The sequence below is a fragment of the Zootoca vivipara genome, chromosome 16 (assembly GCF_963506605.1).
Source record: "Zootoca vivipara chromosome 16, rZooViv1.1, whole genome shotgun sequence".
NCBI classification, from domain to species: Eukaryota; Metazoa; Chordata; class Lepidosauria; order Squamata; family Lacertidae; genus Zootoca; species Zootoca vivipara.
In genome coordinates, this window is record NC_083291.1 from 37,973,890 (window position 1) to 38,000,226 (window position 26,337).

The following is a 26,337-nucleotide window of genomic DNA, read 5'->3' on the forward strand; positions in this document are numbered from 1 at the left end:
GCAAATCCCTTTCTCACAGCTAATGATTGCTTTACTTTCAGTTTCTCCAGTTCTCTAGTGGCAGGAAACAGAAAAAGGATTAAAGATTTTTCACATACGGGGTTCGTCTTGTCTGTTTAATCTTTCTTGTCAGCCATAAATTGGGCTTTTCACTCTGCTTTAGACACTTCTAACAATCAGTTTCCTTTCTGGTTTTCTCAATGACAGAAGGCATTATGTTCAGATGGTAGATTTTCTGCAGCAGGTGGGGTGGGGTTGGGGTCTCTTACAGTTCCTTGTCCCAGAAGTGCTTTAAAAAAAGAGAGTGCAGTTATTTCTTAACTTTAAAAGGTGATTACCTGGCATTTGGGCACGATGGCAACTCTTAATGCTTGCTAGCTTGTTCTAACTCCCATCCAAGCCATTAGGCATAGACAGTAGAAAAATGGCTTTTTGAGGCATTTTGAGGTTGTCTCTGAGTTCATCCTTATCTCCAGTGATTTAACAGTCTATCTGGAGATAGTCTGGAGGGGCATCCTTTTTAAAAAAAACCAACAAATTTCTATTGGTTTTTAAACAAATACAAAAACCATTAAGCACTCATCCAGCAGTACATTTAACGGTGTTTGTTCTATCCATTGACTCTAGGCATAAACTTTCACATTCAGCGTTCAAACATATTACTTAATATAACATCTCCAATTGAAAATATTGAACTGTTTGTATAACAAGGTCTCGATATTTGTCATTAACAAGGTTTTTAAAAGGGGTCCATATCTCTTGGAAGGTGTCTCTATTCATTATGCCTCTAATTGCTCTCCTGTGTCTGGTGACATGCTCAGACATTGCTGTATCTGGAGGGGCTGCCTTGGTGTCTCCATAGGTGGATTCTGATGTGTTTAACAAGATCCGAATCCTTTTTTTAGCTGTTGTTTGCAGGGTGACCTTTATCAAATTGCTGTTTTTGACTCCCACCTACCACCCAGGTCTGTTGTGAGGTTAAAATTAGAGAATCCTACGTATATTGCCTGGAGTTCCTTCCAGGAAGGGTGGGAAGCAAATTCTATCAAGGATGTCTGAGACACGGCACATCCTGCTTAGTTTTCTTAGGCTGGCTTTTGAGAACTCTTGGGGAAGTTAGTACTTCATTATTGAGAAACATTCATTATCTTTAAGTAGAGCTCAGGTCAAAACAAGTAATGCTTGGATGCAGATCAGAGTGTGACTGTAAATAGCCATTTATGATATATGAGAGTGAGAAAGCCTGTGTATAATAAGCCTTGTAATTTGCCACTTGGATGAGAAGGACTTGCCCATAGCCAAGCCACCTACATGCTAAGCATAGCAAAGCCCTCTTTGATTGAGGAGGGGGAGCAACCGTGTGAGCTTCATAGATGGCTTGAATTTGTTCTCTCTGCCTCAGAGGCATATTGTACCTTTATGGTTATAGGCTAACACTGCAGCATCAAAATCAGCTGTAATAGAGGAAAGCACATCTTTAGCACCACCAGAGGTGCTCACAACCTCTAAGGCAGGGGTAGGCAACCTAAGGCCTGTGGGCCGGATCTGGCCCAATCGCCTTCTCAATCCGGCTCACGAATGGTCCAGAAATCAGTGTGTTTTTACATGAGTAGAATGTATCCTTTTATTTAAAATGCATCTCTGGGTTATTTGTGGGGCCTGCCTGGTGTTTTTACATGAGTAAAATGTACTTTTATTTAAAATGCATCTCTGGGTTATTTGTGTTACAAAATAAACAAATAAGGAAAAATACATATAGCATCTCCACTTTCGATTGATAGCCTTTTCCACAACTTAATGTTCAGTATGAGACACTAATGTCATGGACATACTACGGCTGGGGAGAAGAAAGGGGGTGAAGAGGTAGGGGTTATCGTTCTATAGCAGGCATCCCCAAACTTCGGCCCTCCAGATGTTTTGGACTACAATTCCCATCTTCCCCGACCACTGGTCCTGTTAGCTAGGGATCATGGGAGTTGTTAGCTAGGGATCATCTGGAGGGCCGCAGTTTGGGGATGCCTGTTCTATAGCTTAGTGCTAGACAGCTAGACTGCATCTGTTTGCATTTCCCCCTCTGAGCAGCTCTTAAGTTGGTCCAGTGGCCCTTTTGTGGAGGCAGAGTACCCAGGAATTTTGGGGGGGGGGCGGAAGTGACAGAACGGGATAAAACACATTTAAAGATGGAACCCTGCATCTTTGGCATGGGGTCACATTGAATTGAATTGGACTTACTTAGGAGACATGTATAGGATTGTACTGTTTGCATCCAGCACAGCTCTGTCCTGAACATCCAGTGCCAGTTCTAAACAAGTCTCACACGCTGGATGTGAAGGGTAGAAAGAAGGTGTGTGTGTGTTTGTGTAGGTCAGAAGGATGATTTCCTACTATGTCCTCCTGTCGCCCTTTTGGAAGTCCATGATGAAGAATCGTCATCCTCCATCCCATGAGATCTTTCAGCAATCTTTGCTCCGGTGTCCCGTTTCCCCTTTGCCACAGAAGCAACGTGAGGGTGGAAGCGGATCTGGCTAGACGGAGCACCCTCGTGAGACTTAAGCAGCCGAGGAATGCAATTATTTTGTCACTGGAATTCAAAAGTATATTGGAATTTGAAGGGCAGCGCTTCCCCCATGTTCATGCACGTTCCCGTACTCCCAAAAATGCAAGGAGAGTTGGGGTGGGCAAAGTCTTTGAGTGCCAGTTCCTTCATAGCCATCTCTTGAGGGCGGCGGGGTGCAAAGGCGCCATCGAGGAGAACCGCTTCACGGGGCCAACGCCATCTTTAAAAGGGGCAAGAGGACAGATCCCCAGGCAGCTAAGGGAGGTGCTTGCTTCGCCCGCTCATGGGAGGGCAAGTGGCGGGAATGGCAGCTGTGGGGATGGTTGTCAGGGAAAGCACCCTGTGCTGTTGACTCGGGGCCCTGCACCCCTCTTTTGAACATTTCGGGTGGCCTGAGGGCAAGTTGAAGCGTGAGGGGAAAGATGGCCTTGCCCACTTCACTGGCCCATGTGAAACATGACTTCCCTCATGGTGGTAGTTTGGGGGAAAAGCGGGGTAATAATAATAATAATAATAATAATAATAATACTTTCTAACTCAAAATATCAAACCCCGGTGACTAAGAGCAGGAATTTGAAGGTGTAGACCTTGCATTTTGAGAATAAGCATTAAAATGCTATGTGAGTAGGCATTTTATATGTGGTCCCCCCAACCCTACTCCAGCTGCTCTTTCTAAATAGGTCAGTAAAAACTAATAATTATATTATTATAATGCTAATAGGTCAGTAGATGACACAATCAACATGGCATTGCACTACATCCTGCAACACCTGGATTCCCTGCGGGCCTATGTGCGAGTTCTGTTTGTGGACTTTAGCTCAGCTTTTAATACTATTGCTCCATCTAAATTGTTTTCTAAATTACTTCATCTTAATGTACCTGCCCCTGTTTGCCGATGGATATGCAGCTTTTTAATGGCGGGCATGAGGACCGCCCGTTCCCCTTCGCCGGGCGCTGCTTCTTCTTTGTAGGCCCTGACGGGAGAGGCGGGCCCGGCCTCCTCAGGGCGTGGCTCATCCGCGCGAGGAGCGACGCCGGTGGGAGAGAGAATGAGGCAGGCAGGCCACTGCGGCGCTCGAGCCGGGCTGAGGTAGGAGGTCCGGGAAGGGAATTCGTAGGGCTGCTTGCTGGCCTCGGTGGAGGAGGAAAGAAAGCGAGGCCTTCTCCTAACTCCTACCCCATCGGGTCAGTTCTATCTGTTGGGACTTGGAGCGCAGACCCGCCGCTTCATCAGCTCTGCGCATGTCCCCGAGGTTGATAGAGCAACAGGTCTGCTCTATCACCCGTTATTTTAACGGGCTTCATGATACTAGTTATTAAATAATGTTTAACATACGTACACACAAACCTGAGCCCTTTGAATGTGTTGAGTTGGCAACTGAAAAAATAAGTTCAATCGTACCAGTACCCTAAAACCAGGTGACTGTAAAAATTTGTGTGAATTTTCTCTTAATAAATCCTTTCTGATCCTCCACTATTTATTCCATTCTAGGTATGAATACAGGTATTTCCTTATCTATACATGCACACCTAGAAAAAGATTGACAGGAATTGCACAAGAGCAGATACAGTATTATAAACATGTTTCACAGTGCAGGGAAACGAGGATTGTGCTTTGGGCAGGGGAGGACAAAGGAACATCAAATCCCGCCCATCTATGGGTTCCATATACTGTATAATAAAGGACCAGAGTACAGCAGCTGCATTTAGCTTTATGAAGATCACCAGAGTACTCAAAGCTTAAGCCCAGCTGAGCTAACTTTGGCTGTTTTCCTTCAACATTACCCCACTTTCAGGTCCCAAATCCTGTTGCTTAAAGATAGTCACAATACATATATCAGCTGTTTTTTTTTAAAAAATGATCTTGTGCAAGACCTCTATCAAAATACTGCCCCTGCTCCAGTGAGGAGGTTGCTTTGACCAGCCATTTACTTTCCAAGAAAGAAGCTGGAGCAGAATGAGTGCAAGTTTTCACCGCCTTTATTGGGCTTCATGGCTCCCACAGCCACCACCCCAGCCAGCCTACACAACAGCCTGGTTGCGGCAAGTGACCGCTGAGTTGCAGATACCAATCGGGACATCCCACTTGTGCACCAGAAATAAAATGGCTAGTTTATGATCCTCAGCTGAGTTGCAAAACAGAGCAAAGGGGGTAGTGATAGAAGCCAGCCACATGACAAACTGCCCACTAAAACTAAGGAGCTTCAACATCTGATGACATCACCTGGGTGCACGAAAAAACTTGCATGCATGAGTAGCACCAGAGCTTTTTTCCGTCTGGAACTCAGTTCCGGCACCACTAGAAAAATAGCACTCATTCCACAAACTCATCTGGAAGTTGCCCTTAGCAGCTAACACTGATATGGGGAGAAGGAGAATTCCATTAATGAACAAGTACAACTAAAGCATGCTAATTTGACAGTACTGTATTTACACAGCAGTAGTTAACCCAGTCCTGTATTAAACACTAGCAACTAGGAATTCAAGGAAAGTGAGAGAACCGGCATACGGAGGAGAGATGGAATACTCAGTACTTTCCACACATGAGATAAATGAATCCAAGAGGGAGAGAGCTCTCCATCCTTCCTCTGCCTGCCTCCCAGTAGGTTAGTAAACATTTTTTGCAGGTGACTGGTAACACTTGTGGCTTTATTTACGAGGCTTAGAGGAACCTTATTTTAAATGCACCTTATTCTAGAGTGTAACAGTGCCATAAAACATAATTAGTATTCCTAATTTCAAACTACTGCCCTGTCCATAATTGCACAACAGTTCTGTTTTGACATACAGGTCACAGTTGGGAAACCGGTGGTCCTCCACATGTTCCAACCCCTGCTAAATTCAAATTTCTGGGAATCACAAATGGATAGAGTGCTGTTACACTCGGGTCCTGTTTTGGCGCTTCCCATACTGTATGTTTCTGGTTGCCCACTGTGAGAACAGGTTGCTTGGACTAGATGAGCCAAATCCAGCAGGCTTTTTCCATATTCCTCTGTTCCTTGGATTCCAGCTCCCATCACCTCCAGCCAGTGCTTGGAACAGCAGCAACTTTGAAAGAGAACTGCATTCAAGGGTCAGGAGAGGTGACAGGAACACTGAACTAGAGTCTTAAGGCATGGTAGAATTCAAAGCAGTTCTCAAGAGTTCTATGGAGTTGATGTCACAGGTGAGTCTTTTATGAGCTTAAACATTCCATCCTAGATAACTCATGTGCTGACTCCCTGCCTCAGTGGGGCCTGTGGATTACACAATCCCTTCTCATCTTCCCTATGATGCGCCTTTATGATCCCAAAGCCTCCCTCTGCCATAGAGAGGAAGGATGGAGCTTCTCCTTGGGCTCTCTGCCCTTTTCCAGTTGTTTTTGTCCTCCTCCACCACCTGTAAGTGACCACAGTCAGAGCTAGCACGCTTGAGTTCTGTTCCCCATGTTATGGGAAGCAGAAAGGCTTGTGCAACCCAGAAACGCTTTAGGGTAAAGTGGTATAACTGAATGGGGGGTTTCAAGTACAGAACATTAGCCCCTGACAATGAACTATGTATAAAGCTTAAAGGTAAAGGTAAAGGGACCCCTGACCATTAGGTCCAGTCGTGACTGACTCTGGGGTTGCGCGCTCATCTCACATTATTGGCCGAGGGAGCCGGCGTATAGCTTCCAGGTCATGTGGCCAGCATGACAAAGCCGCTTCTGGCAAACCAGAGCAGCACATGGAAACGCCGTTTACCTTCCCGCTGTAGCGGTTCCTATTTATCTACTTGCATTTTGACATGCTTTCGAACTGCTAGGTTGGCAGGAGCTGGGACCAAGCAACGGGAGCTCACCCCGTCACAGGGATTCGAACCACCGACCTTCTGATCAGCAAGCCCTAGGCTCAGTGGTTTAACCCACAGCGCCACCTGGGTCCCTATGTATAAAGCTTTTTTAAAAAGAAAGAAAGAAAAAGGTCCCATGTGGCGTTCATTTGCACAACCAACTAATTCATTTGACTAACCTGTACCATATTGAGGGAGGGTGTGCAATACTGGTTTACATTAGAGGTTAACTCAAGAACTGGCCTGGAGTGATGGTGAGCCATCAAAGACTCCTTCATTGGGATTAACCACAGCTCAGTTCCAAAGCCCTGACTAAAGCATGTATTGTATTACAATTGTACCACAGACAGGATGCAGGGAGTGGGAGATCCTACAATATTCTACTGTTCCTCTGTAGTTTGTAGCATTCGACATCCCTGGACGAATTGGGACAAGTCTCCCTCCCCGGAAGAGAGAGAAGCCCTGGAAGCACCATGGTTAGTGAACATATTTGGCAATGGCAAAAGGTGCCAAGGAGTTGTCCTGAGCAGCTGGTGGGTCCTGACAGCAGCCAACTGTTTCCTACTGATGTGAGTAATGTGAGAGATTGGAAGTGCTTTTCTCCTGATGGAGTGCTAGGCTCTGGTCCTAAGATGGTCTGTTCTGAAATGAAATAAGAGTGCCTGAACAATGAACAGGCTGTTGTGGAGTAAAGGTCTCGCCATTCAGGATCTGATAAGCTATGGTTGGTTATAAAATGAGCTTTCATGTTTGCCTTGCAGGCAGCCGAGCAATATAGAATTGACTGGTGCTCATGGACGTTTCAGCAGCAACACAGTGAGCCAGTTCATTTCACACCGGGGTTTCAGCTCCTGGGATGCACCACCCAACAATGACTTGGGACTCATTCTGCTTGGCCAGCCAGTTGATTTAACGAAGCCAGACATGTGGCCAGCTTGTCTCATTCAAAAAGAAAAACCCTATGACACACAAGAGGACTGTAGGATTATTGAGCGAGGAGGCCATGGTGAGTTTGGAGGTGCCCTGTCAAGGTTTGAGGGGGATTGTGCTAGTGGAGAAGGTGACCACAGCCCAGAGCCAAAGCCATAGGTACTCATAAGTCTGCAAGTTATTTAAAAAGACTTAAGTGTATGTGTCACATCTGTTAGAACCACTATACTCAACGAATGTGTATTTGGCACATACTGCAGTTTAATATATTGAGAGTGTTGGGGTGATTATTACTCAATAATTAATTGTTATCTCTTATGGCTATGGAAACATTAGGAAAAAAATATGGTTAAGTACTTGATGAAGGCTTAGAAGTTAGAGAAGGCTATGTAGGAGAATTTGATTTATATAAAAAAATGCATGCCACACACGCACAGCGCTGAGACTGATGAGTGCTGGAGTGGACCCCTGGAGTTAGGCTAACAGGCCTTGCAGTTTATAGTCGTCTCTCCTTCTTCACAGGGTCCCTCAGATGGTCAGTGAAGGAGGTCATTGTGCATACTTTGGTGACATCGGAATGTGCCATGCAATGGCCTGATATAGACAAATCATGGAACTTGTGTGTTTCAAGAGAGGCGTCTAATGACACAAACTGCATGGTAATCCCTTATGAATGGATTCAGGGTCGATTGTGTGAATGGACACACACACACACACACACACACACACACACACACTTTACACCAACCCTAGACCTGATCCCCCAAAAATCCTTCCCATTGATCACGTTAGGGAGGAGGGATTAAACAATGGCCACTTGCACATAATTTTTTGTCCAGACCACATCTCCACAACAGAGTATAGGATATGGGGTAACTCACTCATCAACCCATCACGGCTCATTACCATCTGTATATAAATCCCACACAGGGAGACCAGATAATAGGGTGCACAGCATGTGTCTATATCTCTCTGACTTCATGTTGTACACATAAGGCTCACAAGAGGGAACCTTGGCTATGGGAAACAGGTTGAAAGGGTACTTTGTACAGAGAAGAAGCCTCTTGTACAAAGCAACCTTTCTCCAGAACAACCCAGGAGCTTAAGCACATTGCTAACACTTCTTCTCTTCCTGGATTCCTTGCCAGGTGCCTTTTCTCTAGCAACTGGGGTACCAGGACAGAGCACTTCACACAATGCTATTGTTGTTGTCATATCTCTTTGTATTTTGTGATGAAGGAAGATGTGTTAAGGCACATCCCTATTGATTTGGGGTCCTTGTTCAAAATTCAAAAAGGCAGCTCCATATGAGAAGGGTAGCACTTCCCTCATACTTCAGCAATGGCTAGCAAATAGTGATTCTGTATTACAAACCAACTCTACCTCATCAGTTCTCTAGTGGGTGCCCATTCTATACTTCCCTTTTCTAGTCACCATTTTGTATATGTGGGAAGTTAGATGTAGTCTTATACTATTTGATAGGGCCAATGTGATTAGAAAGGAACTACAGTCAGCAGAGGGGAAGGGAAGATTGGCCAAGGTTTGGAAATACCAGAATTCTAATGTGATTTTTTTAAAGTGTGAGCAAGTGTATAGGACACCAACAAACATTACCAGAAAGCACAAATAATTATGTAGGAGGAATGAAGGGAGGGACACCTTTTTTTCATTCTGGACACATCCTGTCTTGTTCCACCTGCTGGTGTGGACAGGAAACAGCACAATCAAACAAAATAAATGCCTCTTCATGCCAACTGCAGCATAGCTGAGGAGCTGGAAAATAACTACTGAGCTCATATGCTTCCCAAGAGGCAGCATTTCTTATAATCTGCTTTAGTTGTCTCATTCCATATCTGATTATCATGCTCTCTTTTCTGCTACAGGTGCCTGTAGGCAGTCCTGTGATTTGTCGTGACCCTGTCAGCGGACACTGGGAGGTGATGGGTGTTGTGTCCCAGAGCTTACACAACTGCACAGCTCCTATCCTGGCTTCTCAGATTTTATCCCATCTGAAGTGGCTGAGTCAAGAAGGAGCACTAGGTCCACACCTAAAAGATAGTGAGACCACAAATGGTGAATTGTCTTCCCCAGCAGTCACACCATTATATGCTCTGTCTGAAACAGAAGGAGAATTATCTTCAACAGCTGGAGAATCTGTAACATTCCCAACAGGCATAGTATTCATATCAACAACACAAACAACCACACAAGAATCTGAATCTGAAGAATCTCAAGCATCTCAAGCAGTTGGACCTGTTGAGCCATCGGAAATAACAACCGAACCCCCACCGTTGGATTCTACCTTTACAACTGAACTCTCATCGCCAGAAGCTACAGAACCATTGACTGTAACACCTACAACTTCAGTGCACTCTACATCTGCATTCAATAGTCTACAGCCAATAATCACAATAGTTCAAGCAGATAATCATGTAAATTTTACAACATCCACAACAATTCAGAAAACATCCACAACAAGACAGTCCCTCCCCAATATCACAACACACCATGTAACACTTACAACTACCAGACACTCCCCATTTTCATTATCTTCAACCACTGGACAAACATCTACAACAGCCAGAGAAACATCTTCTGTAGTGTCTTCCACACTTGAACATCTATCTTCTGCAACATCTACAATAGCACTAAAATCCACAACAGCAGGGCATTCGTCCACAACAGCAGGGCATTCGTCCACAACAGCAGGGCATTCGTCCACAACAACAGGGCATTCGTCCACAACAACAGGGCAGTCGTCCACAACAACAGGACAGTCGTCCACAACAACAGGACAGTCGTCCACAACAACAGAGCATTCGTCCACAACAACAGGGCATTCGTCCACAACAACAGGGCATTCGTCCACAACAACAGGGCATTCATCCACAACAACAGGGCAGTTGTCCACAACAACAGGGCAGTCGTCCACAACAGCAGGGCAGTTGTCCACAACAACAGGACAGTTGTCCACAACATCCTCTACAACCAAACAAATATCTGTAACATCCACAATACACTCAACAGAAACGTCAACTGTTGTACAACCACATATAATAATAATACCTGCTACCACTTCAGAGCCACAAACGCCTCCTTCAACGGCTGCAGCATCCATACCAGACACTTATATCAACCAAGGTGCTCCTGTTCATATTGTTATAGCTAGGCCACAGTTCCCCAAGATTAAACGCGAAGAAGGCCCATCTCCTGGCCCTTCCCTAGCATTACTTGCCCCACCTAGTGTAACCATAATGCCCAACTCGCAACTCCCTGTACAGGTGACACTGAAACAGTGTGAGATGGGTCTGGCATGGGATGCCAACTCCCATACCTACCAACTTAACAAGATGGCAGTTCTTATGGATCGCAAATTTGGTGAGTACATGTACTCCCCACCCCTGAAAAATAATAATAATAATGGGGAGATCTGAGGAACTGGTTATGTGTGTGCCACCAGTTGCTCCCCCATCACTCTGGTGGGAAATAGACTGTACTGGATATTACTTCAGACTTCTGTTAGATAATCTGAGAACTGAAGGCAAGCAAATTCATTTCTAATATGTTGGTCTTTACCTTCAGGATGTGGGCTGCGGCCTGGTTTTGTGCCCAAATGCCCAAGCTGCTCTGAGGCTGAGTTGGGGGAATTTCCCTGGGTTGTCGCTCTCAAGCTGCCCATCCAGCATTTCTGTGCTGGCTCCATTCTCAACCCCTGGTGGATTTTAACCTCAGCCAACTGTGCCAACCTTATGTAAGTACCCTGTTATTCAGGTTGATCTAGTTCAGGATGGGTACGTTGTCTTGGTGTCTGTGTGTCTGTGTGTGTGTGTGTGTGTGTGTGCATTTTCAATTTTACAGAACACCATGCATATTTTACCTTATACTATTTTTTACAGACTTCCCAACCTAACCTTCAGTGACATTCTAACAGAATCTTAGTTTGCTGCATGTCCATTGTTTTCTATACCTTATTTTAATTCTACCGATTCCTTCGTTTTATTTCACTGTTGTTCAAACGGTTGCTTGCAGGCCAGTTGTAATATCATTTCTTTATAGGTACTCTCTGAAATATTCCCACTCAGCCCTTGTCCTCCCTTCATAACAATCCCTTATTTTAGAAGTCATGCTCACTAATTCTGCAAACTCTGTCAGTTTATCAAACAATTGCTCTTTTGTTGGAATAGCTCTGTCTTTCCAAATCTTTGCATACATAATTCTTGTAGCAACTGTGGCGTATAAAAATAAGTTACACACCTTTTTTGGTAGCTCCTCTCTTCAGGTTTTGCGGGGAAGGCGAACATTTAAACATTTTTTAAAATTCTTCATAGACCATCTCCCAATATTTCTTGCCTGCTTGCAAGGCCACCACAAATGTTTTAGGGATCCTTCCTCCTCTGAGCATATCCAACAGAGTTTAGAGCCCCTTTTGTACGTTTTGATGAATTTTGTGGGCATCAGGTACCACCTATACTCAATTTTTAATATATTCTCCTTCATCTGATAACAAGCTGAAAAAATAATTTTCGGTGCCATACATGGCATGGGGAAAATCAGAATATTATAAATAAAATTGTAGTGGTAGACCAAAACTCGAAAGATATAAGGAATGAATTTCAATGGTTTTACTCAAAACTGTACACAAGGGGCATACTGTACAGGGGAGACTTGTTCTTTCTAAAGAACAAGTAGAACAAGTAGTATACCTCAATACACCTATTTCAATGATGGGCATAGATATGGCCATTAAGTAAGCCAAAACTAGCAAAGCACCAGGCCCTGACGGACTGACAGCTATGTATTATAAAACGTTCCAAGAAGCTTTAGCAATGCCACTGAAAGAGGTGTTGAACATAACTCTTCAAGGTGAAGAGATCCCAGCATCATGGAAGAAAGCATTCATAACATTAATCCGAAAATAAGATACAGGTATACCTGAACCAAAAACCTTTAGGCCAATCTCCCTATTGAATAACGATTATAAACGGTATGCGGCAATAATGGCCAAAAGGATGAGAGAATATCTGGGGGTGTGGCTTGCCTCTAAAAATCTAAACCTTATCTATGACAATTATAATAGGGTTGCCATACATCCAGAATTTCCTGGACATACCTGGAATACTGTCATGTCTGGGTGAAAATTGGCGAAATGCCCGGGGAAAACTAAAAAAAGCTCCCCCCCCCAAAAAAATTGCTCAGCAACTTTTGTGTCCGCATGTTCACTTTTTGAAATATGGCAACCCTTGTTGTTTAGTCGTTTAGTCGTGTCCGACTCTTCGTGACCCAATGGACCAGAGCACGCCAAGCACTCCTGTCTTCCACTGCCTCCCGCAGTTTGGTCAGACTCATGTTGGTGGCTTCGAGAACACTGTCCAACCATCTCGTCCTCTGTCGTCTCCTTCTCCTTGTGCCCTCAATCTTTCCCAACATCAGGGTCTTTTCCAGGGAGTCTTCTCTAAATTCCCTAAATTATAACAAAAACCTGGACTGAAGTCAAGAAAGACATGAAGAAATGGAACTGAATGAATCTTTCAATGCTAGGCAGAATGTCTGCAATCAAAATGAATGTGCTTCCAAAAATGAGCATCTTATTCCAATTTCCACCAACTATCGGAAACATCAACTGTTTTAAACAATGGAAAAAGATATAATGAACTTTGTTTGGCAAGGAGAATTAAATATAAAATAAATTAAATATAAATTAAATATAAATTAAATTAATTTATAATTTATAAATTAAATATAAAAATTTAATTGATGAAAAGAACAGAGGGGTTTTTTGCTCTTCTGGACCTAAAAATGCATTATGAAGCAGCATGTTTGAGTTGGTTGAAAGAGTGGATGGAGCTGAAAGATGCAGTTCTTTTGGACCTAGAAGGATTTGGTCTAATACAATGGTGGCATGGTTATTTGTATTATGACAAAGCCAAAGTGCATAAAAGAATAGCCTGTATAATGTCTGGGCAAGGTAAGGATTTACTAAACCACTGAGCCTAGGGCTTGCTGATCAGAAGGTCGGCGGTTCGAATCCCTGTGACGGGGTGAGCTCCTGTTGCTCGGTCCCAGCTCCTGCCAACCTAGCAGTTCGAAAGCACATCAAAATGCAAGTAGATAAATAGGAACCGCTACAGCGGGAAGGTAAACGGCATTTCCGTGTGCTGCTCTGGTTCGCCAGAAGTGGCTTTGTCATGCTGGCCACATGACCTGGAAGCTATACGCCGGCTCCCTCTGCCAATAATGTGAGATGAGCGCGCAACCCCAGAGTCGGTCACGACTGGACCTAATGGTCAGGGGTCCCTTTACCTTTACCTAAGACCCCCATGTTGGGTATCCCCAGTGGAGGCAGTTGTCATTAAAAAATTAAATATTGAAAAGAATTAGGGAACATATAAAGATATTCTCGAATTTAAAGAGAGCTCTTTAAACTTAGTGTCTTACAATGGCCCTTGATTTACCAAAGATCGGATGATGTCTGGAATCTCTTTTCTTGCTTCAAATAATGGTGGTTTCAGAATTTCAGAGTCCTTTAGCTTTTTTAAAAAAAGTGGGGAGGATTCTGAGGTTTGTCTGAGAATTTTCTGTAGGGGTACTAGGGCTTCTGAGCCTAGCCATCCTATTGTAGCCCCCAACTCCCACTATCAGAAAAGCTGCTTCCAAAAGTTGTGGGAGTTTCCAGAGTAACTTCAAATGAAAAACAACAACAATGAACTGAACTTGGAATAGGAATGCCTCAACTGGTGTGCAAAACCAAAGCAGTGGGACAGTTTGGATTCCATATTGTGTCTGTAGCCCTCATGTTTGTGGGGCAAAAGTTAAAAACATGCCAGCAATGAACAGAACGTACGAAGATCCTGCTGGATCAGGCCAAAGGCCTCAGACAGTGAAGGTACAACAACATTGCTATCTTCCCATGAATTTGTCTAGTCCCCTTTTAAGTCACCCATGTTGGTGACCATCACAGCCTCTTGTGGGAGCAAATTCCATAGTTTAACAATGTACTGTGTGAAGAAGTCCTGCCTTTTATCTGCCCTGTATCCTTCAACATTCAGCCTCACTGGATGTCTCAAAGTTCTAGTGTTATGAAACACCATCCACTTCCTCCATAATTGTATACATTTCTATCATGCCTCCTCTTTCTTTATACTAAAAAGCCCCAAATGTTCTAAGCTTTCCTGATAGGAGAGTTGCTCCATCTCCTTGATCATTTTGGTTGTCTATTTCTGAACCTTTTCCAGCTCTACAATAAATACCCTTTTTGAGCTGTGGTGACCAGAACTGCACACAATATTCCAAAGGTGGTTGCACTATGACTTGAATAACTGCATTATGATATCGGCATTTTTATTTTCAAGTGGAATTTACCTTTCCACAGCTGCCACACATCTTCATCAAGCTGTCCACTATGAGCCCTTGGTCTCGTTCCTGGTCAATCACCACGACTTTGGAGCCCATGAGCATATAAGTCAAATGAAGTTGTTGTTGTTTGCCCCATATGCTTCATTTTACACTTGTATACAGTACATTGAATTGCATTTGCCATTTTACTGCGCATTCACTCTTACAAAAGATATTGCTGCCCCGAGCACCCTTTTGCTACCATCCATTTAAAAATGCTGAATTTTATTGTGTGTGTGTTTGTGTGTGTGTGTGTGTGTGTGTGTGTGTGTGTGTGCCCTTCATCCTAGGATCACAGGGTGGTTTACTAGCTTTCTAGAACAGTATGCATTTTTATCCTTCCCAGTGATTTCCAGACTTGTGCTGAGTAGTGCCTTAAAAAGTTACCCAGCCACCACATTGGAACACGTATTCACCATTCTGTGCCCACTGAAGTAGGAAGTCCTTATGTAGCATGAATAACCCTCCCACCCCAAATGTATGTCATTTGTTTTACATGCTGTGCAGGTGTTATGGGGCCACAGAATCACATTTTATTTGATTTCATTTTATATAAGGTTCACAGTTCATATAATAAAAGTTCAAATAACAACAGTATCTACAACAGAGTGCTCAATACCTGCTTCGGCAACAGAAGTGTGGTTGCTGAAACTATTATGTTGCTGTATCTCTGTTTCAGAAAAAAATCAGAAGCTTTGGCCCTGGTGCAGGCTGGTGTAGTTGACATCTCCAAGGCTACATACTCAGTGCAGACCCGCCAGTCTCTGACACACCCAAACTGGTTGGAGCACAGGGGCCTTCACAACCTGGGCCTTTTGCAATTGGAGGAGCCACTGGAATTTGGTCCCCTTGTTGCACCTGTGTGCCTCTCAGACAAGGCAGATGCAATAGGTGACTTCAGAAATTGTTGGCTACCAGGCTGGTCTGTGCTGGAAGGTAAGTGGTGCCCTTGCTTTCTGCTTGCAGACTGTGATCTGAATTGCACAGGGAGGGGCTCTCTTAAATGAGCTTGTTGGTTCTTCCAATCTCTGTGATTCTGTGAGCAAGATCACAGTTAAATTTCAGTTAGTAGTTAGGGTCCCCAGGCTGGGGCTTGGAGAAGATATGCTTTAATCCCAGCCTCTTTTGTGGGGCTTCTGGTTACCTTTCTGTCTTTTGCACCACCCAAGAGAGATAAGTCTGTTTGGTTTTGTGCAGTGCCCTCTCATGAAATGATGCATGAAAGGTATAATGCTAGTGTCACATCACTCTTGCAGGCAGCCAAGGAGCTGGCTTGTTGTTTCAGATAAGTCTGGGAACACCGCCCTTCCTCAGGTCTCTACAGCTCATCTTCATGGACACTCCTGTCCATTGTCCACTCTTTATCCCAATATTCATGGTCCTGGTCTGGACACTTCTCCTTATTCCTCTTGCCCACTTCAACTTTAAGCCCTCCTGATCCCATCTGCTCGCTTTCTTTACCCTACTGTAGGGGGTGGGGAACTTGCAGTACTCCAGATGCTAATGGACTCCAACTTCCACTGGCCTCAACCAACATTGTCAACGGTCATGTATGATGGGAGCTGTAGTCTGGCAACAGCTGGAAGGCGAAAGGATCCTCATCTCTGTGCCCTGCCACATCCTCTTGTGAACCCTACTGGTGGCCATCAGTGAGGGCATGGGGGTGGATTTATGCTGCTGCCTAACTTGAGGGCAGATGGTGCTACCCCCATATGTTCTCTCCCTGCTCTAGGAGGCCCTGTCGTGCTGCTGAGACATCCCCTAGACATCCTGAGCGTCACCAGCTGCGACCAGCTTGGAGAGCAGCTCTCCAATGCCATATTCTGTATCAAGGCTCAAATGGGCCCGGAAGGCGTCTGCACGGTGAGAGAGAGCTTGGGAGTAGATCATCATTATGACCCACCTCCACCGCTTTTTGATATCAGCTGGCTGTGGATTTTAAAAGTCAGTCTCCTCACCCATTTGTTAAACTGAAGAGGTTAAGAGACATAATTCCTGCCTGCCACTCTTTCAGGTGGTACAACAGCACCTAGATATTGCATGTTCTCTGTCTCTGTCTCTCTCATATTGCTATCATGGATCCAGTAGATGGGTATTTACAAATTAGCTTGTTACATGGCTTGCATATAGTAGAGGTGGCATGTTAAAACAGGAAGTGCTGCCTTGCCCTGCCACTGCTGCCACCATACCTGCTGCCACCAGTGTCGCTTCTCTACCTGCCCTGCAGGCACCAGCACCAATCTCAAGTGAGATCTCACTGAAATTGCGCAAGATGGTGGCACTGTGGGTTAAACCGCAGAGCCTAGGGCTTGCTGATCAGAAGGTCGGCGGTTCGAATCCCTGCAACGGGGTGAGCTCCCGTTGCTCGGTCCCAGCTCCTGCCCACCTAGCAGTTCGAATGCACGTCAAAGTGCAAGTAGATAAATAGGTACCGCTCCGGCGGGAAGGTAAACGGCGTTTCCGTGTGCTGCTGTGGTTCACCAGAAGCGGCTTTGTCATGCTGGCCACATGACCTGGAAGCTGTACGCTGGCTCCCTCGGCCTATAGAGCGAGATGAGCGCCGCAACCCCAGAGTCGGTCACAATTGGACCTAATGGTCAGGGGTCCCTTTACCTTTACCTTTATGCTTGCTCCACAAGGTCTTGCAAAATTTTGGATGTGATTTCAGCCAAAATCGGCACCAATCCTAGCACTGCTTCTGTGCTAACAGTGGGGCAGGTGGGGCACCTGCAGGGCTAAAGCCTTGGGGGGCTCCTGCTGCTTGAGGCAGCCACTGGGCCAGCTCTAGCATAATGTGCCCCACAGAAAGCAGGTCAACTGCTGTTTGAAAAAGTGTAATGGTTGGGAAGCTTCTTTTGTACCTACTTCCCTTTCTCATTTTCTCTTCCTTCTCCCTCCTCCTATCCAGGGTGATGTGGGCTCTCCACTGATCTGCCCTGACCCCCAGGGTGGGGCCTGGCTTCAGCTGGGGGTGCTGAGCAGTTTTGATGAAGCCTGCTCCCGCCCCTATGTCTTCAGCAGTCTGCCCCACTACCTGCCCTGGCTGGAGAGGACCACAAAGATTGCAGGGTATCGTTACAATCGCACAGTTCCTTGGAAACACCTGAGGCCTGCGAAAAATCTTAGGCAGCTACAGAAACCAGAGAGTGAGTGATAGCTTGGAATTTCTCCTGTGACCTGCTTCAAAACACACGATCCTTCTCCCCCAGGTCACTGTGGCCTGTACATATGATGGCACAATGCCTTCCAGAGCACCCCTAACAAGGATGGCATTCATTCCATGTACATTTCCTGCTGTTTAGAGTTAGCCTCCCTTGCTCTGCTATTGTCCTCTCCCCCACCACACACTGACCCCAGCCTCTTTGCCCTCTTTCAGCCCTGGCTGCATGGATCTCAGCACAATTGTCCTTGCCCTGGCAAGTGCTCATCGCCACATGTGAGAATCAGAGCTGCGGGGGCTCAATTCTGAACCGCTACTGGGTGTTGACTACAGCACAGTGTGTTCAACAGACGTAAGTGATGCCCCCATTCTCCTGGCCTTCTTCAGAATCAGTGCCAAATGGGAGAAGCATGGCGGGCCCACAGGCTAGAGGTTCTCTAGCCCTGTGTTAGGAGATCAGAGCCAATGCCCTTTTGGGGGACTCTAGTTCATTGATCAATATTCACCCATTCCCTGCTGCTACATGGCAGGGTTGGGAGACATTTCATTACAGGGTGAATGTGAAAGAGTCACACCTGTTTTGTTCACCTAGGCTGTAGGACAGGCATCACCCAAACTGGTTGTAGCTAAGAAGGCAGGTGGGTAGGGGCTTAGGGCAGACTGAGGTTGATGGGGCAGTGCCCCCTTTGCCTACACTATTCCCTTTGCCTTGTTGCTTTTCCTTTGACCCAAAACAGAGTTATTCCAGGCCCCTCTTTACTGTTTGCAGGGACCCAGCAAACATAGCTGTCTTTGTGAGGCTGACACACCCCAAGGGCCATGCCAGAGGCATCCAAGTTGCTGCAATTTACCCTTATGAGGAGACAACGCAGTACAGTCTCTCTGGCAGCGTGGCTCTGCTGCTGCTCCAGAAGCCCATCGCCTTTGACCAACATGTAGCTTCTATGGAGTACTTCCCAAAGGAGCCTTGGGATAGCTGCAAAGTGATGGGTCTACAAATGATGCAATCTGGTATGCCAGGAGACTGACTGGGAGTGGGGTGGGAGTGGGGGGGGGTTGTATGCTATTGTATAGGGTTGTATGCTCCAAGACTATTTCAAACAGTCTCTGTTCCTTAACATCAAATATCCCTTACTTAGTACATTCATTTGGAAGCCCTGTGACCAGGGCCGGCGCTTCCACTTAGGAAAACTAGGCCATTGCCTAGAGCGCTGAAGTGGAGGGGGCGCTGAACAGCCCGCCCGCCGCCACCCGGTGCCGCCTGCAGGGCCGTCTCTGGGCCCGCCCGCCACCACCAGCCGCGCTCCCGCGCAAAGCTCCATAGGCACACGGGAGTGCGAGCCTGGGGCCACCTAGCTGCGCCTGTCAGCTGTAGAGCGGCTTCAGGCTGCTATCCCGAGGCGCCTCCGGAGAGCTGCCTGAAGCCGCTCTACAAGCTACAGCTGACAGGCACAGCAAGGTGGCCCCAGGCTTGCGCTCCCGTGCAAAGCTCCAGAGGCACGCGGGAGCGGGAGCCTGGGACCACCTCCCTGCGCCTCTCAACTGTTTTTTATTTTATTTTTATTTTTTTCTAATTTTTCTAATTTTCATTTTTTTTCTAATTTTTATTTTTTTCTAATTTTTCTAATTTTTATTTTTTTTCTAATTTTTATTTTTTTTCTAATTTTTATTTTTATTTTTTCTAATTTTTTTTTCTATTTTTATTTTTTTTCTATTTTTATTTTTTCTATTTTTTTCTATTTTTATTTATTTATTTATTGGGGGGGGGGCGCCAGAAGGTGATCTCGCCTAGGGCACAAAAAACCCTAGCACCGGTCCTGCCTGTGACGCTGCATCAAGTTGCAGCATGATTTGTGCAGGCAGCCAATGGAGCTTAACCTGGCTTTTGCCCCCAACTACTGTGTGTGCGTGTGCACACATACACACACACAAACAGCTTGTGTATGAGCTGCAGGGATCAGCTGTGCTGAGTAGAAGTGGACAGTCCTTGAAGACACACCCACCAGGGACACATTTCCTCTCCAAATCTATAATATTCCATCAATCTTTATGCAACTGCCATGGCTGCCTGCAAAGAATCCTGAGCATTATAGTTGGCAAGGGTGCTGAGACTTCTCAGCGATCCCTCATAGAGCTAAAATCTGAGGAGAAGGAATGGCTATTAAATTAGCGCAAGTCTACCAGAAAGATGTTGAGGGGAACTCTTGACTGTCACTGCCTCGCGGCACCTCTTGTGTCTCCCTAGTAAGATTTGTTAAATGACATGTTACATGCCATCATCATGCACACCTCTCCTTGCAAACATCATCCAATGAAGTTCAGTGAAAAAAACACTGAAAGCAATGGTGATATACCTCATGTCTTTTGTAGTTAAATGTTACCTGGCAGTTGCAGGTATGTATATGCAGGTATATGTCTGTGGTAGCGTGTCCCTCACAACATGTAAATTAGGCCCCATGTTTATGGTGTAGATATGATGAAAGCATATGGCTAAAAGCGTAGGGAAATAGTGGATTTTTCAGTGGCGCTAAACTAGATTATTATTGTGGTGATGGAAGCAGAGGTGGGGTGAGGGCACAATTCCTGAGACAATTTAGTTCATGATAAAATGGTGTGATTCAACGGACAAATGTAGAGTCCAGGCATTTGGGAGTCAAGGCTGGATTCTAACAGGGTGGAGTTTGGGGCAGTATGCCATAGGATGGATTCTGGAAGTTTTCTTTCCCAGAAGTGGGAAATGAGTTGGAAGCAGTTTGCTGGCTAATCACCCATCTTTTGACAGGTGAAATTGGGGCTGACTCCAGCGCATACCAAGTCAAGGTACTAATGCCCTCAGACTGTGCCAAGGAACACCCTGGGGTCAATCCAGGCATGTACTGTGTTGTAAGAAATAGCTCTAGCTCTCTGCCTGGTGCTGCCGTGAGTATCTATCCAAACAGCCTCCAATCAACCACTCATCTTCACACCTTGTGATAGGCCAAAGCCGGAGCATTCTTCCTTCATTCTTCTCTTCTTCTCCCAGATAGGTGAGGGTGCAGCCCTGCTGTGCCACTTGGAGGCCAAGAGCATGAGATGGAGCCAGGTTGGCTTGATGAGTGAGCCCTTTCCGGGATCCCAGATGGTTGTTCTGTCCTCCAGCATCACCTCCTATGTGGACTGGATAGAAAAAACGTCCAGACAAGCCAAGCACCAATTATTCCTGCCCCGTGGGAGAGCAGCATCCTGTGGACCAAGTAGCTGGATGCTCCTCCTGATCCTGTCATTTTTTAGGGAGGCAGAGTTAGGCTGAAGGGAGGAAGGAAGAAGTCAGCAACTCCATTCTGGAACCCTCTTCATACAGTGCTATCTCAGCATATACATACTGTATATATATTCGTGTGTTCCCATTCCTACTGAAGGTGCTGAGTTGGAGGGTTCAGCTTCTGCAGTGGATTACCGGGTGCATGACTTTCTGTGCTGGAAGTGGCCCCACTCTCCTCATCTCTGCAGGCACTATGGGATGTCCACAACCAATTGCCAGGTGAAGGGCAGTTGCTACAGTTGCCTCCAGCAGTGGTCTATCAAGTCTCAGCTGGAATGGCCCAGATGAGCACCTTTCCGGACAATGCCATCAACTAGAGGCCTGTCCCTGGGAGTGAGAGTCTAGCAACAAGTCTTAAGGCTACTGTGGACCTCTGCGTCAGCTATTGCTTCAATAAATGAGCAAGTAACAAAAAAGAGATATTTCAAGAATATGTAAGGCATCATCGTAAGGACTTTAAGGGAGAAAGATAGAAAAACCATGGTAAACGTTCTGGAGAATTTCCCATACAATACATACGCAGTATATCCTCCAAATAGCTTCTGATTTGTGCTGTCTCCCATTACTTCTCCCAAGCATGGTATTTGCGTAGAATATTTGTCTGCAATTGGGAAGTATAGCTGATATCAGCACTATAATCTTATAATTAAAACTACAAATCAATAAAGAAAATGCTTTCAAATACAATGTAGAGTTCAAGTCGGTACAAGGCCAATATAGGAACTTCAAGCTCTTCTTTTCCTTGTTGGTGGCAAGGAAAAAATACGGAGGTGGGGTGTGTGTATATACACACTTTCCAGATGCTATGATCCAGGTTTTAGGCAAGTATTCTTTGGTGAGAGTACCCCAGCAGAGATTTACAATCACAAAACATGCAGCAAAGTAAAGTGTTGAAATATAGGCTCTTAGACCTTTAAAATATGCCCTTGTGAGTTCCAAAATAGTCCCCTCTTTCCTTAACATAGAAAAAGACCACACGTTTGGTAAGTTAAAAATTGTTTGCTAGCAAACTCTTCAAAGGTTGGATTCATGCACTTTCCCCTATGGCATTCAGAAAATGTTACACAGGCATTTCGTTACACTTGGTTTCGCTATAAAGTGATGAAAGTTCCTAAATTATTGGTATAGGAACATAAGAGTGGTTTGTTAGAGCCATGCGGTCTGAGCTCAGACCTCTTTACATGCTTAGCTTCTCAGGTAGACTGAGGTACAACAATAGGCTTGATTACCCTCCTGTGTTTGGGGTTTGGAAGCAAATATCTATATGTCTGTATCTGGAACATGGCTTGTTGCTTCCATGGTCTGTAAATCAGCTGGCAGTATTTTGTGGGCTAGATTTGACTTGGGGGCTGTCAGTTGCTGACCATTGCCTTAAAGCCAGGGCAGGGACAGGGGGGGACCAAAGGACCCTGGAAAATGTGACAGGATCACTTGCAGGATCAGAGAAGGAGTGGTGGTGCATGTAGGTTTAGAGCAAGGGAAACAGCAAAGCAGACAATTGCTGCAGACATGGAGGGGGGCGGGGGGAGGAATACCTGGCATTCCACAGTCAAGGCCCTTGGGGCTGGAATCTGTGATTTACCTTCTTCCCCTCTGAACTGCCATGTAATTTTGAGTTCTCTTCCCTCCTCCACACCTTGCCTACTTCCAGCTTTTATGTCCTGTCCTTCAAGCTGTTCTTGGTCACTTGCAGGTAGGTAGCCGTGTTGGTCTGGATCGAAGTAAAATAAAAAAAATTCCTTCAGTAGCACCTTAAAGACCAACTAAGTTTTTATTTTGGTATGAGCTTTCGTGTGCATGCACGAAGATCTGAAGAAGTGTGCATGCACACGAAAGCTCATACCAAAATAAAAACTTAGTTGGTCTTTAAGGTGCTACTGAAGGAATTTTTTTTATTTTACTTGGTCACTTGCAGGCAGCCTGCTTATTGAACATAATTATTATTCAATTCACAAAGGTTCTGGGGACCTTCTATGATGGCAGCTATTTACTGAGCATTCATTCTGATTTCTTTGCAGGGAATCTATACAATTGTTCAAGTCCGCACCATACAATTAAAGCTCTATTAGACCACTTTAAGAGCCATGACTTCCTGCAAAGAATCCTGGGCACTGTAGTTCGTTAAGGGTGCTGAAACCCCTACTCACACCACAGAACTACAATTCCCAAAGTGGTTTAACAGCTCTGTGAGGGGACAAGGGATCTCCTAACAACTCTCAGAACCCTTAACAAACTACAGTTCCCAGTATTCTTTAGGACAGCGTTTCTCAACCGCTGTTCTGCGGCACACTAGTGTGCTGCGAGACGCTGGCTGGTGTGCCGCGATGTGCGGCGAGGAGAAGGGCGATTTGGGGAGAAGGGCAATCCCCAAAGCGAAGAAGACCTCAGGCCTGGCAGCTAGGCCTCTTCCCCACTCGCACCCCGCGCCGTCTCCTAGCAACCGGCCATCGGCGGCGCTGATTGGCCGGTGCGGCTCCCGCCGCCATTTTCAAGCGGCTTTTTTTTTTTGCCGAGGCGGCCGGGCGGCCCTCCTCCCTCAGCCGCCGCCATTAACCATTCTCGTCCTGGGCTTAAGCAGAGGCGAGTCTGGTTTCACCCGGCATGGAGAGCGGCCCTCTGGCTGAGAAGCCCCCTCTGAGGAGGAAGGGGAGGCGGCGGCAGCAGCAGCAGCAGCAAGCGGCGAGGCCCGCCACCGCGGGGGGAGTGCCTGTGAGGCGCAGCGATGACGGCACGCTTCTATTCGAGACCCCCGGAGGGGCCCGGCAGGCCTCCTCCTCCTCCTCCTCAACCGCCTCCTCCTGCGGGCGGTAAGTGCCCCCTCCCACCCCTGCCCTGGGTCCTTAGGGTGAGGGGCGGGTGACGAATAAATTCATGGTAATAGGAATAATAGTAATCGACGAGGGGGGCAGGCGGTGTGAGGTGCTGGGTGTGTTGACCCCCTCCTCAATATTATTCGCTTCAAAAGGAGGGGGGCGTAAGAGCCTTCAGCCCCCTACCCGTCACAGGGACGATCTGATTGCATCGCCACCACCACAATCATTATTGATTACAGTACTATTGAACCCCAGGCCCAGTTTTCTCCCCGAAAAGGGGAGGGCGGCACAGAGTTGGTGTGCCTCGTGATTTTTTTCATGGAACAAGTGTGCCGTGGCCCAAAAAAGGTTGAGAAACTCTGCTTTAGGAGAAGCCATGGCTCTTAAAGTGGTATAAAAGGTAAAGGGACCCCTGACCCTTAGGTCCAGTCATGACCAACTCTGGGGTTGCAGCGCTCATCTCGCATTATTGGCTGAGGGAGCCGGCGTACAGCTTCCAGGTCATGTGGCCAGCATGACAAAGCTGCTTCTGGCGAACCAGAGCAGCACACAGAAACGTCGTTTACCTTCCCACTGTAGCGGTACCTATTTATCTACTTGCACTTTGACGTGCTTTCGAACTGCTAGGTTGGCAGGAGCTGGAACCGAGCAACGGGAGCTCACCCCATCACAGGGATTTGAGCCGCTGACCTTCTGATCGGCAATCCCTAGGCTCTGTGGTTTAACCCACAGTGCCACCCGCGTCCCCTTTAAAGTGGTATAATGGAGCGTAAAATGTATGTTGTGAATGTCACCATTAATGTTGCATCAAGCAATCGTTATCCCATATTTCCCAGTGTATTTTCCTGTTACTCTCATTATTTATTATTTTTAAGCCTGAGCACCAAATCCATCTTAACTGCATGGCCTGAATTTCCCAGAATGCAGCTGATTCCCACCTGCAAAATTATCAGCAGTCTGGAAATGCCCTGTTCTCACAGACACCCTCATCTTCTGCTTTCCACTTTATGGAGGAGCCAAAAACATGTACCAAGTTCTTCTCAGGAAAGGTGCAAAACAGTGTCTTTTGCATACATTAGGCATAGCTACCATATTTGGAGTGTGCAGGTGACAGAATCCAGGATCTGATTCTCAGTCCTGGCCTCTGCCCTAACTCCACCAGATGCACTGTGTCAAGGGTTGCCGTCATAGTATAATTAACTGGGTGATTCAGCCAGACGTTACAGACAAAATTCACATCCACATCATAAATTTAAAGCACATAGCTATCCCTGAAGAACTTATCCCCAACACCCTTAACAAACTACATTTCCCAAGATTCTTTGAAGGAAGCCATGTGCTTTATATGTACTTTAAGTGTACAGGATAGATGTAGCTGAGAGAGAATCTATAAAACCTCATCAGGGACCTTCTACATTTACAGGTTTTCAACTTCACCCCTATCCTCTTCCAGCCCACATTCTTGGGATAGTGAGGAGACCTTAAGTGCAGAGCTGCATTTGGCCCACATAATGGTAGCCTGAACACAACGTAGATAAGGTCTAGAAGTCTCTTTCTGGCTTTTCCAATAACAGGCTCAACTCCCTTGCAAATCTACCTGCAAGGGTCGAAAGCGAAGGTTGGAGAGTGCTTCTTTGAAGGGAGAGAATGGATGCCCAAATACTGTAGTTTTTCTCTCTGGGATTTGGTTCTGTTGTGGATTGCAATAGATTTCCTGGCCCAAAGAATTTGACCTGGGACCTAAACTCCTCTAGGGGGTATGTAGGTTCCCCCCATTCCTTGGCTGGTTTTTCAGGTCCCATCTTCCTCCGCCCAGTTTGCGCTTCAGAGAGTGTTGCTAGGCACCCCCATCCCCATGGAACTCCTTCCGCCAGCACCTGCTGGCAATGGGAATAATCAAACCCTCCTCCCCTAATCAGGCTCATTTCTCTCTCATCTCTATCAACAACACATCCTCTTCCCTCCCCCTTTAGTAATGCCCTCTCCTGCAGCCCCCTTCCATGAGGTGGGGGGGGACCCAGGAACCGTGGGAACCATTCCTGCTGTGTGTGGCATGCACACAGGATGGGGAGGGGGACAGGAATAGCTCATGCTTGGGCAGCAATTCCTAACAATAAGGCTGGAGCATGAAAAGAGGCATTTGCACTAGTCTGGGAAATCTGGGCATGAGGTGGGGGGAGGGGAACGCTTTAGCACAGGGAAGGGAAATGGATTTTCCCAACTGTGTGCAGTACTGTTTTTCCATTTTTATTTTTGAAGGGAAACCTTATAAGTGAGCATGTTCCCATCTTTCTTTTCCTTTCCCACCTGCTCTGGTGCTTTTTTTTTTTAAGAGTGGACATCATTTTGTATGTGTGGTTGGAAAGCTAGTAAC

At 46.0% G+C, this 26,337-nt stretch overlaps 1 protein-coding gene across 1 annotated transcript; it reads left to right on the top strand.

Moving 5' to 3' along the window:
- The first annotated feature begins 15,341 nt into the window (after positions 1-15,341).
- Positions 15,342-21,705, top strand: LOC118075351 (transmembrane protease serine 9). The gene is made up of 7 exons (XM_035097262.2): positions 15,342-15,625; positions 16,422-16,552; positions 17,598-17,835; positions 18,066-18,201; positions 18,619-18,860; positions 20,632-20,768; positions 20,872-21,705. The coding sequence occupies exons 1-7, from the start codon at positions 15,346-15,348 to the stop codon at positions 21,136-21,138; spliced, it is 1,431 nt and encodes a 476-aa protein (XP_034953153.2). The 5' UTR covers positions 15,342-15,345; the 3' UTR covers positions 21,139-21,705.
- Positions 21,706-26,337: the final 4,632 nt, after the last annotated feature.